The following is a 14607-nucleotide window of genomic DNA, read 5'->3' on the forward strand; positions in this document are numbered from 1 at the left end:
TTTTACAAAGGCATCGCGTTAGTAAGAATCCAATACAGAGTTGAAGAAATGCTGAAACAGAACATAAGCAATTCTAGAGCTGACATTAGACCACATGAAGCACAAGTAGCTCATAGAAGAACATATTTAAGACAACGGGAAGTACATAAGGCAACATAGTGGTGAAGTCTACGGTCCTTAACTCATTAGCGAAGCACCTGAGAGCCCCTCCCTACAATACAAAAGCCTTTTTGAATAATTTGGTAAATACAGTAAATATCAATAAATACAGGGCTGGTCAAGATGAGCTTCCACCATTCAACAACTTTCTCCCTCTCTTCTTCGACTGAGCCTCTGGCATTCCCGGTTTCTGCCCAAATACCTCACCTTGCAGCTTCAGCCATTAGGAAAAAAAAGACGAGATGATCAATGGTGTAATGGCATCTCCCCCTGCCCCGCCCCCATGCTTGTTGCCTTGGAACTTGCCCTCACTCCGTAGCATATTGTTCAGCCCACCAGTTGAGATTCTCTTCCAAACCCCTGCTCTTTGTGTGCCTCCCTGCAGAGGTAAGGTGGGCGGTGACCAAAGACAGGGCTTTTTGGGTGGTAGCAACTCACCTTTGAAATGCACCTCCCCAAACCCTGCCTGGCACCTTCTTCAGAATCCTTTAGGCACCATGCTCCTGAGGAATACCACATGAGATGAAGCATGGGGAGGTGCACACACACACATAATCCTTATATTGGCTAAACACAAACACAAAAGTAACTTTTGTGCAAGGCAACCACAACAGGATAGGAAAATGACATGTCTGTAGTAGCTGATGACACCAGCCATTTCTGCATGTCCTTAGAGGTGTAGTTCATCCTCGGAACTCAGGTGGCTTTCCCCCAAGCGTGCACACTGTGTGCATACTTTTTTTTTTACTGGGTTTCTGCATTTTTCTCGGACCACACTTGCTCCGATGTTTTCTTTTACTGCGGGTTTCCAGTGGATTTTTTTTTTGCAATTTTCTGGCATACGAATTTGAAGAAACTGCCTACTCCTCTCAATCTCCGTCCTGTTCTTCCCCAGAAGCACTTTCCCTTCCTTCTTCCCATTTCTGTTCAGCCACAGAAGCCTGCTTGCAACAGTAGCTGCACGCAACTGCGCATGTGCAAAGTAAAAAAAAAAAAATTAAAAGGAGGACAAGTGTTTTTAGTCTATGATAATGAAACTGTCCAATCTCCCTTCAGAAACCACTTTTTGGGGGGGGGGGAGGGGAGTCTTCAGGTTTTCCTGCGAGTTCACAACCAAAGGGAAGTGAAGACTCGAGCTTCCATTCCTCAACATAGGAGAAGGCATGTGCTGCTAACTGGGGACTCCCTACTGAGAGGGGTAAAGTGTGCCGACCGGACTTGTCGTCTCAAGAGGTATGCTGTCTACCAGGTGCACGCATCCAGGATGTGACAGATAGGATAGGAAGACTTATCAAACCCACAGATTATTATCCCTTCCTCCTGATCAGGCCCAGCGCCACCATTGAGGCAGTGAGGTGGGAACCGTGGGTGCTGCTGGGCCAGAGGGGGCGCCGGAGGGGGTACCGGGGGTGGAGGCGCACCACAGAGCTGGTGTGCATGGCCCGCGCTGCCGCCTGCCAGCCCCACACCACCACTGCCGCCACACGCCCCTGGGCGGGTGCAGCAGCCACGGGCCAGGGACGGCAGGCGGCTGGGACGGTGTGCAGAGTGCGGGCAGCCTCCTCGCGCCACCCCAGCCACCCGCTGGTCAATGGCCCCGGCTTTACTGCATGATGTCATCACATGATGTCATCATGCAGTCTGGGGGGGGGGGGTCGCGCACAAGCCTGGCGCTGGCGGTGCTCCTGATGCACATGGGAACAAATTATATTGCCCGGCACAGTCCAGAACGCATTAAAAGAGACTATGTGGCTCTGGGTAAAAAAGTTAAGGACCTGGGAGCACAGGTTGTGTTTTCATCCGTTCTTCCTGTCATAGGCCGTGGTTTAGGAAGGGAAAGGAGAAAGAAGACTGCTGCAAATAAATGACTGGCTATGTAGATGGTGTCATCAGGAGCGTGTCCTTTGCTGGCCAGAAGCCTTCTGTCTTCTTCCACTCTCTTGCCAGGAGTCAGGCCCAACAGAAATGAGAACCACACTATTTTCATAGATTTGTATATATGTCCATTCCGGAGTTATTAATGAGCAACTGATACTGCCTACACAAACATATGACTGGAAAAGTTTTAGAGCACTTTTAAAAAACCATTAATTGGGCACTTCAAATCTAGGCCTACAAGGAAAAAAAAATTCAAGGCTTCTTCTCTTGAGGTTCAAGTGTCCCCTCAAGGAGTGAAACTGGCTATAATAAATAATAACATTCAATTTATATACCGCCCTACAGGACAACTTAATGCCCACACAGTGTGGTTTACGAAGTGTGTTGTTATTATCCTCACAACAAAACACCCTGTGAGGTGGTTGGGGCTGAGGGAGCTCTGAGAAGCTGTGACTGTCACCCAGCTGGCTTCAAGCAGAGGAGTGGCTAGACGTACTAGATCTGATCCTGTTAGTCTGGCTACTGTGGCGTAGAAAATATGAAGCAGCTACAAAGAAAAATCAGGAAACAAAATATTTTCCACCTTACCTCAACCCTCCACCCCCAGTAACTCCGAGAAGCCCTCAAAATGTTTTGGCAACACAGATATCAGATCCCCGGTAGCAATGGTCCTAAATGTTTGGAGTAGAATTCCAGATACAATGAGATAAAGTTGCCGCAAGAGAAATCTAAGCTGCTGGTAATTTCTCGCTCAAGCCTAACCCTTGCTTTGCACAAGAAGAAATTGCAAGGTAGGTCACAGAAAAAGGTCTCATGTCTTTCCCCTTCACTTGGAAGGGAAATGTTATTTTGCTACCTTTTAAGAACCACAAGGTCCTTGTCCCCTCAAGCAAAATCATGAAAGTCGTACATACACTGTGATTGTTTCAGAGCACAGGACTCGCTGTTCGTTTTAAAAACAAACGCAAGTTTCCAGTCTTCATGGCTGTGAAGAGATGCTTGAAAGCAATTGGTCAGTGTCTTGCTGAAATCTCAGAATCCACAGGAAGTGCGGAATAAGATTTTCAAAGGATAAGCAACCTTTAGTTTTCTTGACCAACTTGGAAAACCCAAGATGAGGAAAATTACAAATTAGTCAAATAATGAATTCGCACGATATATAGAAGTTATGTAATTTCACAGAATGTTAGTAGCATGAAATACACAAAACTACAATCGGAATATTTTGGCACGTTAAAAACCATCACAGCTGTAGCCTGGCTAATTTGCTTATATTTAATAGCGATCATCTTTACAAGATTAGAAATCACACATCATGATGCAAACAATGCTAAATACTTCTAAATAAATGACACTCGATGATGTATCTGCATAGTTTATTCCTTCTGTCAGTAATTCTGCTGCCAGGTTCAGTCCCAGATGTTTTGAGTGGCCCCCAGAGAGAAAATAGGCTTCGAATGTTAATAACTTTCCTACCATTCTATTTGTATTGATTGCAATTCCTTGATGTTTTTGTGGGGAGTTTTTCCCCATGGTGTAAATTTTGCTTCAGAATCAGAAAGCAAGCGAGCTGGATCAGATTAAACATACCAAGGGAAGCGGTGGGGAGATTTCTCTACCCAAGCTTTCCGTATTAAAAAAAAAAAATCCATATTACAAACAGAACCAAGCCAAGGGAATTGCAGCAATGACATTTATTGGAAATGTCCCAGGTGATGAATGAACAACTCAAAAGTCAACAGAAGTCCAACACAGAGTAAAATGTTTTGTGCCTTTCAAAGAAATTCAAAAAGAAGTGCAAGGTGTGTCTGGACAGCTCGATTGTTGCTGTATACAGTTCCACGGTTCTCTGGGACTTGATTCCGTATGCACCAAATTAGCTCAAATGGCTTCTCCTCTCCCTTGAACTGGTGAAACACAGTATTATTGCAATGCCACCTAATCCCGTGTGAATTTAGTCACTCAGTAAGAGGCAATAACTAATGGCATGTAAAGAATACTGGGTACAATCTGTCCAATTTTTCTCTTGCAAGACAAAAATTAATACATCAACGCCTAGAATTTCCGTTTTTTCCTGCTGGACAGTAACCATGAAAATCACATCAGTACTAGAAGAGGACAGATGCTGAAGCACACACAAAAAAAGCAACATAACTTTCTAACACACACACACACACACACCCACCCCATTTTGCTTGTCGCTTGCATAATGCATGTTACACAGAAAGCCCTGGCACCCTCCACATACACACATACACACACACACCTGCTGTGAGTAAGACAACTTGGCAGAATTTGGCACTTTTCTTATTATTAAAAACAATGTGACAAATAATAAATCCCTACTGAACCTCACAATAATTCAAGCATTTTCCAAAATGCACATTTCCTGTGTATGACTGACAGCTATTTTCATAGCTTTGTCATTCCCTATATATCGTCTATTTTTTTTACTCCGGCATCTGGCAGAAGAGAACCCTCTCCCAGCATCAAAATAACGCAGAGCAGCAGCTAAAGGCAGAAGCTGTCTGAAGAGCATCAAACGGTATCTACAGCCTTCTTTTTTTAAAAAAAAAAGAGTAAAGGAAAGAAAGTGTGCTACAGAGCAAATATTTTCAGCTGAAATGTATCAACCACTAGATCTAGATTACAGCCTCCCTGGAGAGTTAACACAACTAAAGCCTACGTGCTTCTCTGGGGCGAGTGCATCTTTGCTGTGTTGTGAACTTACATATTTAAGGAACTCTTAAAACGATTTCAATTTTATCCAGTGCTCTAGTTCCAACAAAGAGGAACGTCGGAAGGATCACTGATCCCAACGGTCCTTGAAACACAAGAAAACAACGAAGCGTCTTACAAGATTCCTTTGGCTCCTTGAAATCCTGTAATAACGGCACATGCGCAATTGCAGGACAAACCATTTGCACTCAAAAGTACACCAAATCTTCCGCTCCTCAAGTGCTAAAAATGGATGAGGAGAAACCCCATGCAAGGAACCCACTGCTGGGCTGTACCACGTCAGGCTGTAGGTGGGAGATGAAACATTTGAACGTTCTCTCTATGAACAAGGCTTGCACATACAAAAACCTAGCGCCTTCTTCCCGACAGGTTAGTTGCACGCGCGCTTCGGCATTTCCTCTCCCACTGACAGTCTGGGATGATACGGGTCAGCAGTTTCAGCATCTTGGTGAGACTGCTGCCATTTTAGCTCTTCGTGGAGTAAGGGGTCAGGAGCCGAAAAGAGGTACTTCCGACCTTTATCTTCTCCCTCCTCAACTTTGGGAGACACAGCTGGAAAAAGAAGGCCAGGCTACTTCGGCATGCTGCAAAATCCCCTTGGCACTGGCAATTCTCAGTAGCAAAGTCATCTCTGGGCAGCCGGTGGGGATTATTGTTACATACACACAGTTGTCAGTAGAATTCATTACAGGCACATGAGAGCTTGTCGAGATTTTCCTCATTTCCCCTCTCTCCTCGCCACCCATCATTGCCTCTACAAAAGAAATTCCCCATTACGATGAGAAACATGCTTTTCTTTGGAGGGGAAAAAAATTACATTCTTGTTTCTTTTTCAAGTATTAATTAATGTACAGAAAGACACAACAGTGTTCCTTTTACTACATGTCAAGAAAACATACCGAGGTTGACATTTTTAAAGTTATCAGTGATCTCCATTAGTGAAATTTCACCCCCCACCCTGCCACACACACACCACCTGTAGATCAATCCTAAATATATATAATCTAATTGTCTTCATTAGATTTTACCTCCCCCCTCCTCTATTTTTTTTGCATTGCAGTTTATGTACACACATTATGAAAAACATTTAACCTGGGATTTGCATATCAATGTTGAAAAGGCCTCTCTTCGTGCTCTAAGAATCCCGGTACCCGTGTAAGGTGGAGCAGATATTCTTTACATCAGCTGGTCTGTCCCTTTCCTTTATTGTCAGAAATGGGGTTGCCTGCGGCTCTTGGTTTATGGCTTTTTTCTAGATTATGTTTGGTTTACAGTCTGCCTCCTTCAGCAGCTGCTCACAGGCCGACAATGCCTCGGCAGACAGGTACTGACACATCTTCTCAATAGTCTTTCGGTAAACCCCCTTCTCTTGTTCCAGTGACACAATCAGGCTCTTCATTTTGCTCTCTCTCGCCAAGACGTCTTCCAAATTCAATTCCACGCTCTGGAGCCTAGCATGAGCTGCCTAGCAGAAGACAGCAAGATGGAGGTGTTAAAATAAGGAGGCACTCAAAAGGGGCATCGCACCAAGCTCTCGGAGCGACAGTGTCTTCCTGGCACGATTTTGCACGAGTTCACACAAAATCGTGCCAGGAAGACGCTGTCATTCGGGGAGCTTGGCGCGATGTTCCATGGCTGGTAAGCAGTGTGAATACGGCCACATTCTCATATGTACACACTCACACTCCAGAATACTAGAAGCTGTTACAGATTTTGCCACCTTACGGCTTCAGGAGTCCAGTGGACAACATGCCCAAATGCTCAATCTTCCCTCCTTCTCCAGGCAAATAACACTTTTTAAAGTTAAAGTCTTTTGAATTCTGATTCAGAAAGTGTCTGACAGTGACCAGATGTTTAGGAAACACCACTATGTCAGCTACAGCTGCAAGGGACTCATGAGAGACAGAAAGGTCCAGCAGATGCAGCCATTAAAGGGCTTAATCTGGGAGCACTATCTTCTCTGTTATAGTGACAAGAGATTTAGGAAGCCTTTCCTAGAGAGGCCTGTCTTTACTGTGTTTTAGGAAGGCAGGCTTTTAGAGATGTTTAAATGTGCAGCCGTCAATTTTGATGGTTTTAGCTGGTTGTTGTTATGACTGTATAAAGGACAGTATTACAATGTCATCTACCTCTGCAAACCTATATTTAGTATAGATATGTCATACCTTAAGACAGTTTTCTCGCTTTAGGGAGTTCTTTACCTACACTGATTGCTTTCTTGCATCAGTTTTTTAACTATTTGCTTGCACCGTCTTCCAATCTTAGCCCGCTGCATTGTTTTGTTTATTAATGATCTGTGCCGTTTCATTGAATTTTTTTTCATATTTTGTAATCCACCTCGAGTTTGAGTGAGAAAGATGGGCTGCAAATAATGATGCTGCCACCACGTGCTAAGGAGATACCTCACTGACTCTTAGATCTGGGATAAAATCCAAGTCGGCGAGGGGACCAAAAATTCCAGCCCAAACATGTGGTGGACTGTGGAAAATAGAGATGATGATGACGATGATGATACGTCAATTCTGCACCAACAGCTTAAAGTGATACAGTACAGCCAAACATTCTGCTAATTGGCTACATGCCCCACTGAAAGCAATCAGATGGGACTGCACCATAACTAATTTGGTGGATCCTGGTCCAATACAGGTCCTAAAAAGCCAGTATGGTGTAGAGGCTAGAGGGCTGGACTAGGACCCAGTTCAGATCCCCACTCCGCCATGAATCTCATCAGGGTGTCCCCTCAGGACTGTTCGTCTGTCTGTCTGTCTGCCTAACCTACCTTGAAAGGATGGTGTTAGGATAAAATGGGACGAAGGGAGAACGATATCTATGCCAGTCCCTGAATTCCTTGGGGGAATGGCAAAACACGTATGAGAGAGAGAAACAGGGATAATGATTGTGGCCAGGGATTTTTGTCTGGGAAAAGAGGTGGTGGAACTCAGGACTGCACAATGATGTTACTTTGGGTCAGCTGGAACAAGGGGGGATTTTTTTAAAAGTTTAAATTGCCCTCGGTGAAAATGGTCACATGGATGGTGGCCCCGCCCTGATTTCCAGACATAGGGGGGTTTAGATTGCCCTCCACGCCGCGGTGCAGAGGGCAATCTAAACTCCTTTCTATCTGGAGATCAGGGGGTGGAGCCACCGGCCATGTGACCATTTTCAAGAGGTGCCGGAACTCCGTTCCACCGCATTCCCGCTGAAAAAAAGCCCTGATTGTGGCCAAACTAAATATGCAGAAGTTGCGGAACTCCAAACATCTAAAAAAGCAGTGAAGATGTGATTTGGAGGGGATGTGATTTGGGACCCCGGATGCATAATTCTTACCCCCCCCCCTTCCCTGATGCCTCCCTTCCACAGCCAAAAGAAACGTGCATGTGGAAAGGCCATCTTAGGAATGGGCCTGTGAGGAAATTAATCACCCCTCTCCTCCTCGCAACAAGTTTTAGACATTCAGCAGCGGTCAAGAGTCCTAGGATCTATAGCTTCTGTTGAACTCTGAGACCGGCCCTTTGCCATTTACCTGCAGTTTCTCCAAGAGCTCCATATTCTGTTTCTTGAGCTGACTGTTCACCCTTTCAAGTTTCTCCGGAGCCTCGCCATCGTCGCACGGGTTCGAGTCATCCTGAAGTTCGTCCTGCAGAACGTGGTACTCTACCTCATAGGCATGAAGCTGTTTAGAAATATCCATCTCAAATACCTACCAGGAAAAGAGGAGAACAGTGTGCTTGTAAAAGATGCTGGTCATGACAGATATTACATGGGAGAATTTGAGAAAGGCAGGCTTCTTTAGGGAGGGGCTCAGTGGTAGAGCTCTACTTTGCATGTGGAAGTCCTGTGTTCAACCCCCCAGGCTCTTCAGTTAAAAGGCCCAGGTAGAAGGCTGTGCAAAAGACGTGAGGACCCTGGGAAACTGTGGCCAACAGTGACCTTGACAGACCAAAGTATCAGGCAGCTGCATGTGTTCAGGTAGGTGCCTACTCATCTCCTAAGGTGAGATGGCTTTGATGGCTCCCCAGGTAAATTAAGAACAGGAGTCATGTAACAGCAGGAGTGTCTGAAAGGTTTGCGATTTCTAGCTAGCATGCTTAGGATTATCTAAAGAACTCAAAAAGACTTGCATGGAGTCATGTGACAGCAGGAGTGTCTGAAAGGTTTGCGATTTCTAGCTAGCATGCTTAGGATTATCTAAAGAACTCAAAAAGACTTGCATGGAGTCAGCAACTATTTGGACTTTTTTTAGAATGCGGAAAGTAGCAGGTAAAGTTGCTACACTGGCCCACTGAAAAAGAGTTCACAACAGCTTTTATCACAGGGTACATCCAAAACAGAAAGGCACCCAAGCCTGTTGCTTCAAGCAGAGGAGACACAGAACAGACAGCTTTACTCATCTCTCCTTCCGAGTATGCACAAGAGGACTCATCTAGGGATTTCTGCTTCCAAAGAAAGATTGCAGTCCAATGTGACAAGGGGCAGGCTGGAGATATTTGTCCTGGTCAGAAGATCTACACATAAGTAACTCATTCCTATTTGCTTTCTGGGTTGTGGCTTGCAAAGAACACTTTCTGATTCAAAGCAGTATAAAGTAAATAAAGTTGAAGAACACCACTGGGTCAGACACAATCTATGAATCAGGACTTCAGGAAGCTAATATAAGAATCTCTCTACATGAGACATCTGACATGTGAAGAACCCGTGTCGGAAGATGCAATGGTAGCTGGAAAGAGTAGTTTAAAAAGACACAGCTGGCAGCAGGGTGTGTGAAGTTGGAGCTGTGTGCAGGGGCTATGAAATGCCAGAAGAGAAACTTCAGCCCATTATAATCAATCCGGGTCTAAGCCCATCTCTGGAAGGCAGCTCCAGCCCATTTCCATTCCCCACTGCCCTCTGGTTGCAATCCCACACAGTTTTAGACTGGAGAGGTGAAATTGACAGAGCCTTTGGGGAGGTGAAGATGAAATTAACAAACCCTCTGAGGAGCAATCTCCACCAACTATGTACTTTTAAACTTCCCTACCTGGCTTACATTACATCTCCCTACACTTGACAAACATGCACTGAGGTGTCTCATGTAGAGAGACTGTAAGAATCCACATCGTGATGCATTAAATTGGTGGGAAAGGATGGCAATTACCTGTGTGATAATCTTCTCCATCTGGGGCTTCGTCATATCCGGAAGAGTGTTCTTCAGAAACTCCACTATGTTCTCAAAAGTTTCACACATCATGATTTGTGTCTCTTGGCTGCTAAGCAGGCTGAGTGCTACTTTAAATATAACTTCTGTTCCCTGAAGAAAAATAATATCTGGGGGGTGGGGACAAAAAAGTGATTCAATTACTATTCAGATTTAATCTCCCATTTCATTACTGTCAGTTATTAAAACTGAAAAACATATTTGATACAAGAGACACAAGGACAGACAAAAAAATGAACACAATGGACCGTCGGCTCTTTCATCTTCCAGGAAATGAGTGTGGTGGTGTTGGAGTGATTTGTATGTTGATTTGAGCCTTTGAAAAAGACATTGTCGAAACGGGATAGCAGGCTGGCGACACCCGTCAGGCTCTTACAGCCCATTTTTGGATGGTCTCAGCTTTAACCACTGGGCAATGTTGTTGTGTGAAGATATTCCATACGGATATGAAGAGTTCTGAAACTTCTAACAAATATCAACAGTTTTGAAACAGAACAAAGAACAAGATCATACAGGTTTTCATAGCCCAATCTTGGAGATTTTTCAGCTGTAACCACTAGGCAATACAGTCATTTGAGGATACTCCACACATATTTATAGTTTTCAAGCTCCACACAGATATTAACAGCTTTGAAATAGAACAAGAACTAAGAATATACAGTTTATAACTCTGGCATTTGGAATTCAAAGTGGACTGGAAGGATTGGACGCTTGATGAATATTTATGATTATTTATGAAGGTTTATTAGCTGTATATTTACTGTAGTATATTTATTGTAGAATATTTATCACATTTGAACACTTGCACTTTTGTAAGAATTAAAAATATAAAAAATTACAAAATATATTTAACATATAACCTTCGAGGTTTGTAATTTGTTTTAGAGTGTTCTACACTTGGAGGACCCCTCTTATCTGGCTATATCTTTTTATTAGGAACAAAAATTGTGAAAGAGTTCCAAGAGCACAGGAAAAATGTGTCAGTCCTTATTTTAAGGCAATGGGGAGTTTTTAATTAAATGAAGCCCAAGGTCACAAGTCAAAGAAAGCCAAATTGGGTTGATATCCCCTAGTGCGGGAAAGGCAAGAAATCTCCACAAATGGACTCTAATCTCAAATCATCTTGCAGTGGACTTGTGTGTAACAATTTCCATTATAAGAAAATCATTCATTCTTCTCTGTTGCTCACACACGTGCACACACTTTAGGTCAACAATTAAAACCAAGACAAGACAGGGTATTTCCAATCTAGATACAAATGATACGGGTAAGAACTTGACCATAGGATCTTCTTCTCTTTTTAAAAAAATCCCTAGCATAGAAAAGAAGGATCAAATGCCTTCCAGAAAGGTATTGTTAAATTGCCAGCTTAGAAGGAAGCACTTACAGCTATCAGTCCAGAATAATAATATTAGATTTATATACCGCCCTTCAGGACAACTTAATGGCCACTCAGAGCGATTATTATCCCCACAAGGTGGGTGGGGCGCAGAGAGCTCTAGAAGAGCTGTGACTGACCTGAGGTCACCCAGCTGGTTTCAAGTGGAGGAGTGGGGAATCAAACCTGGCTCTCCAGATTAGAGTCCTGCCGCTTTTAACCACTACATCAAACTGGTGTAATGTATAATGCTAACCCAAAAAGATACTATGTTCCACGTATCAATTAGGTAAAGTGCTTAACTAGAGGTAGTACTTGAAATATCAAGATACTTGCCCCATTAAGAGACTATCATGCATGATTTCAGTTTACATTGTGTTCTTATAGTCTAATGTTGTTTTTTCTAAATACATATTTCCTTATTTGATTTCAGAGGACTGTGATCTATGCTGCGTGTACTCAATTACAAAATACTATGTTTCCTTAAGAGGCGATTTTGTAGATTATATGCTTGATGTGGACATCAGCGTGGCAGACAAGTTGCAACAGTTTTGTAGGGAGGCAAGCCAGCATGTGTGCACACATGCACACACTAAATAAGAAAAGAAACAAATAAATCAAGGGTCAGTCTGTCTGAACGTCATGCAATCCTTGGAAACTAATTCTTAAGCAATATTAATATATACGGTGAGCCATGTGAGCCACATGAGCCATTTCTGCACTAGAAGCTACATGGAGCAAAGACTCAACAGTTTATGTTTCGTACAAGGCTTGAACGGAATGTACACCACAGAAGTATTCCTCCCACTCTCATGTCTTCAGTGGAGAAATGACTTCACTTGCAGGCACCAAAGTTCCACTAGCCACTCAGTGGCCGTGTGCTTGCATGGTGCAGCCATCATGGGCTCAGCTGACCCTCCTGATGCCCACTGGAAAAGCAGTGCTTAGTGGGACCCACTCCACAAGCCGTTTTGCTGCACCGCTTCCCCCCAAAGAACACTGGGAAAAATTTTATGCTAACAATTCCAAGCCCTTCTCGCAGAATTAGTTTCCAGGGTGACATGGGAAAGGTGACGGATGGACAGAACGATCAGCTTATACCTGCTGTGTAAATACTGTATTTTATATTTATTGAGGTTTTTATCCGGTCTTAAATTAACATGTTCATATATTTTATGTATGTTGTATTCCGCTCTGAGCCCATTCGCAGGGAGAGCAGATTTAGAAAGAACAACAACAATAACAACAACCATCATCATTATCTGCCCACAAAAATGCATCTTAATACACAGCTAAAAACCCGGACATTGTTTGTTTGTTTTATATATATTTGATTTATATTCCGCCCTCCCCACATCAGCAGGCTCAGGGCGGATTACAACTAAAATTTAAATTACATATCACAATTTATACGATGTAAAACCATAAAACATTTAAATACCATAGTTAAAATACATATATATAGAATCACAGTGGCACAATGATCTAGCCGACCACCTTTTTAGCCATCTCCAGAGCAATTTGGCAGGGAAATATGTGAGAGATGGAGGGTGTAACTAGTAGGGAGGGCATGAGATGTACTCCTCCAGCTAGGAGGCACCACCTCACATCAACCATATGCCTGGCGGAACAGCTCTGTCTTACAGGTCCGGCGGAAAGGTAACAAATCCCACCGGGCCCTGGTCTCATTGGACAGAGCGTTCCACCAGGCTGGGGCCAGGACCAAAAAGGCCCTGGCTCTGGTCAATGCCAGGTGGGCCTCCCTGGGGCCAGGGATCTTTAACAGATGTTTATCACTGGAGTCCTCTGGGGTTCATATGGGGAGAGGATTCTTCAGGATAGGAGAAATCTGAACACAGCCTCAAATTTTTAAAGAAAGATCAACCGTTTTATCTTCTGGTCTACTCTCATTCAGTCAGATTTCTTGGCTAAAAAGATAACTGGAAATCACCCGAATGGTGCACAAGGGTAAGGGGGGGGGGTAGGTGGAACCCTGCTCTGATCAGGCCAACCTCAAAAGTTAAGCATTGTCATTCCCTTTACAAATGTACCAAAAAGGTCTTACCAAATACTCTGGCTACAAATCCCAGGGGAAACTGTGAAGCCAGTAAGGTGAGAAACCAAGGTGCAGCATAAAGGCAGGGGCTGATTTCGTTCTCTTCAAGGTGGTTGTAGAGATCCCTGTGGTAGTCATGGAGAAGCCTGGACAGCTGGTACATCTGGATCTAGGATAACATATGGAAAGGGAAAGCGATTAAGATCATCTTAGGATTCATCTAATGGCTTTGCCTGAAATGGGAAAAGCGGCAACAGCTCGCCTTCCAGGTTTGGAGCAGGCTGTAAGCCGCTGTAGGCCAGAGGATCATCACATTACTGACTTTTGGGGGTGGGGGCACCATCCCAAGTCATCACTTGGCGAGATATTTCTTAAACTTTTCCGGCATGAGGATGGCTCTGGTATCCTCAGACTTTGGAGAAGGTAAAAGACACAGGACATGAAGGAACCCCTAGGGCAGTTTGGCGTAGTGGTTAAGAGCAGCAGGACTCTAATCTGGAGAGCCGGGTTTGACTCCCCACTCCTCCGCTTGAAGCCAGCTGGGTGACCTTGGGTCAGTCACAGCTTCTAGGAGCTCTCTCAGCCCCACCCACCTCACAGGGTGATTGTCGTGTGGATACTAATAGCACAATTTGTAAACCACTCTGAGTGGGTGTTAAGTCATCCTGAAGGGCAGTATATAAATCAAATATATATAAATGAATGTTATGTTATTAGGCAAAGATAATTCCTCATTGTTTGAAATGCCTGAAAGATGACTCTGTGGAGAAGGGCGCAGGTAAGTGGCAACTCTTTCGCTGGGACATTGCTCAGCTTTTGAGGCTTTGGATGAACAATATGGGTACTCTGCATTTCCCCCTGTGAGTAAGAACAGCTCGGGGGTATGTCCTGTTCTCCAGGGAACAAAAAACAGCAGGAGGAAGAAAGGATTAAACTCCCCTCATGCCCACCCTTTCCTCCATGAAAAGGCAAGCCCTTCAGTTGCATTTGCAAAAGAAAAGAGCATGGCTTAACATATACATGGAACAAGTAGCAGGGTGTAGCTGAGCCCTCAAGCGGAGAAATTAGTAGACCCCTATCACAAAATGCCAAGCTACTCCCTGCAGGAAGCTGAAATCTGGAACTGAACAGTTAAAACTCAATGGATAAAGTTTACTTTGCAAGAAGGTTTTCAGTAGGTAGCTATGTTGGTCTGAAGTAGAA

The 14607-nt window shown here is 44.0% G+C and overlaps 1 protein-coding gene across 5 annotated transcripts in view; it reads right to left on the bottom strand.

Moving 5' to 3' along the window:
* Positions 1-3716: 3716 nt before the first annotated feature.
* TBC1D4 (TBC1 domain family member 4) overlaps positions 3717-14607 on the bottom strand; it is a 120966-nt gene continuing 110075 nt past the window's right edge. For all 5 annotated transcript variants that reach the window (XM_054973661.1, XM_054973659.1, XM_054973660.1 and 2 more), the window contains 4 exons: positions 13414-13573; positions 9911-10080; positions 8300-8476; positions 3717-6241 (listed from right to left, as the gene is read on the bottom strand). In XM_054973661.1, coding sequence (XP_054829636.1) covers positions 6029-6241; positions 8300-8476; positions 9911-10080; positions 13414-13573 — 720 coding nt within the window. In that variant the 3' untranslated portion in view covers positions 3717-6028. The remainder of the gene's footprint in view (positions 6242-8299; positions 8477-9910; positions 10081-13413; positions 13574-14607) is intronic.

The sequence above is a fragment of the Eublepharis macularius genome, chromosome 3 (assembly GCF_028583425.1).
Source record: "Eublepharis macularius isolate TG4126 chromosome 3, MPM_Emac_v1.0, whole genome shotgun sequence".
In the NCBI taxonomy this organism is placed as follows: domain Eukaryota; kingdom Metazoa; phylum Chordata; class Lepidosauria; order Squamata; family Eublepharidae; genus Eublepharis; species Eublepharis macularius.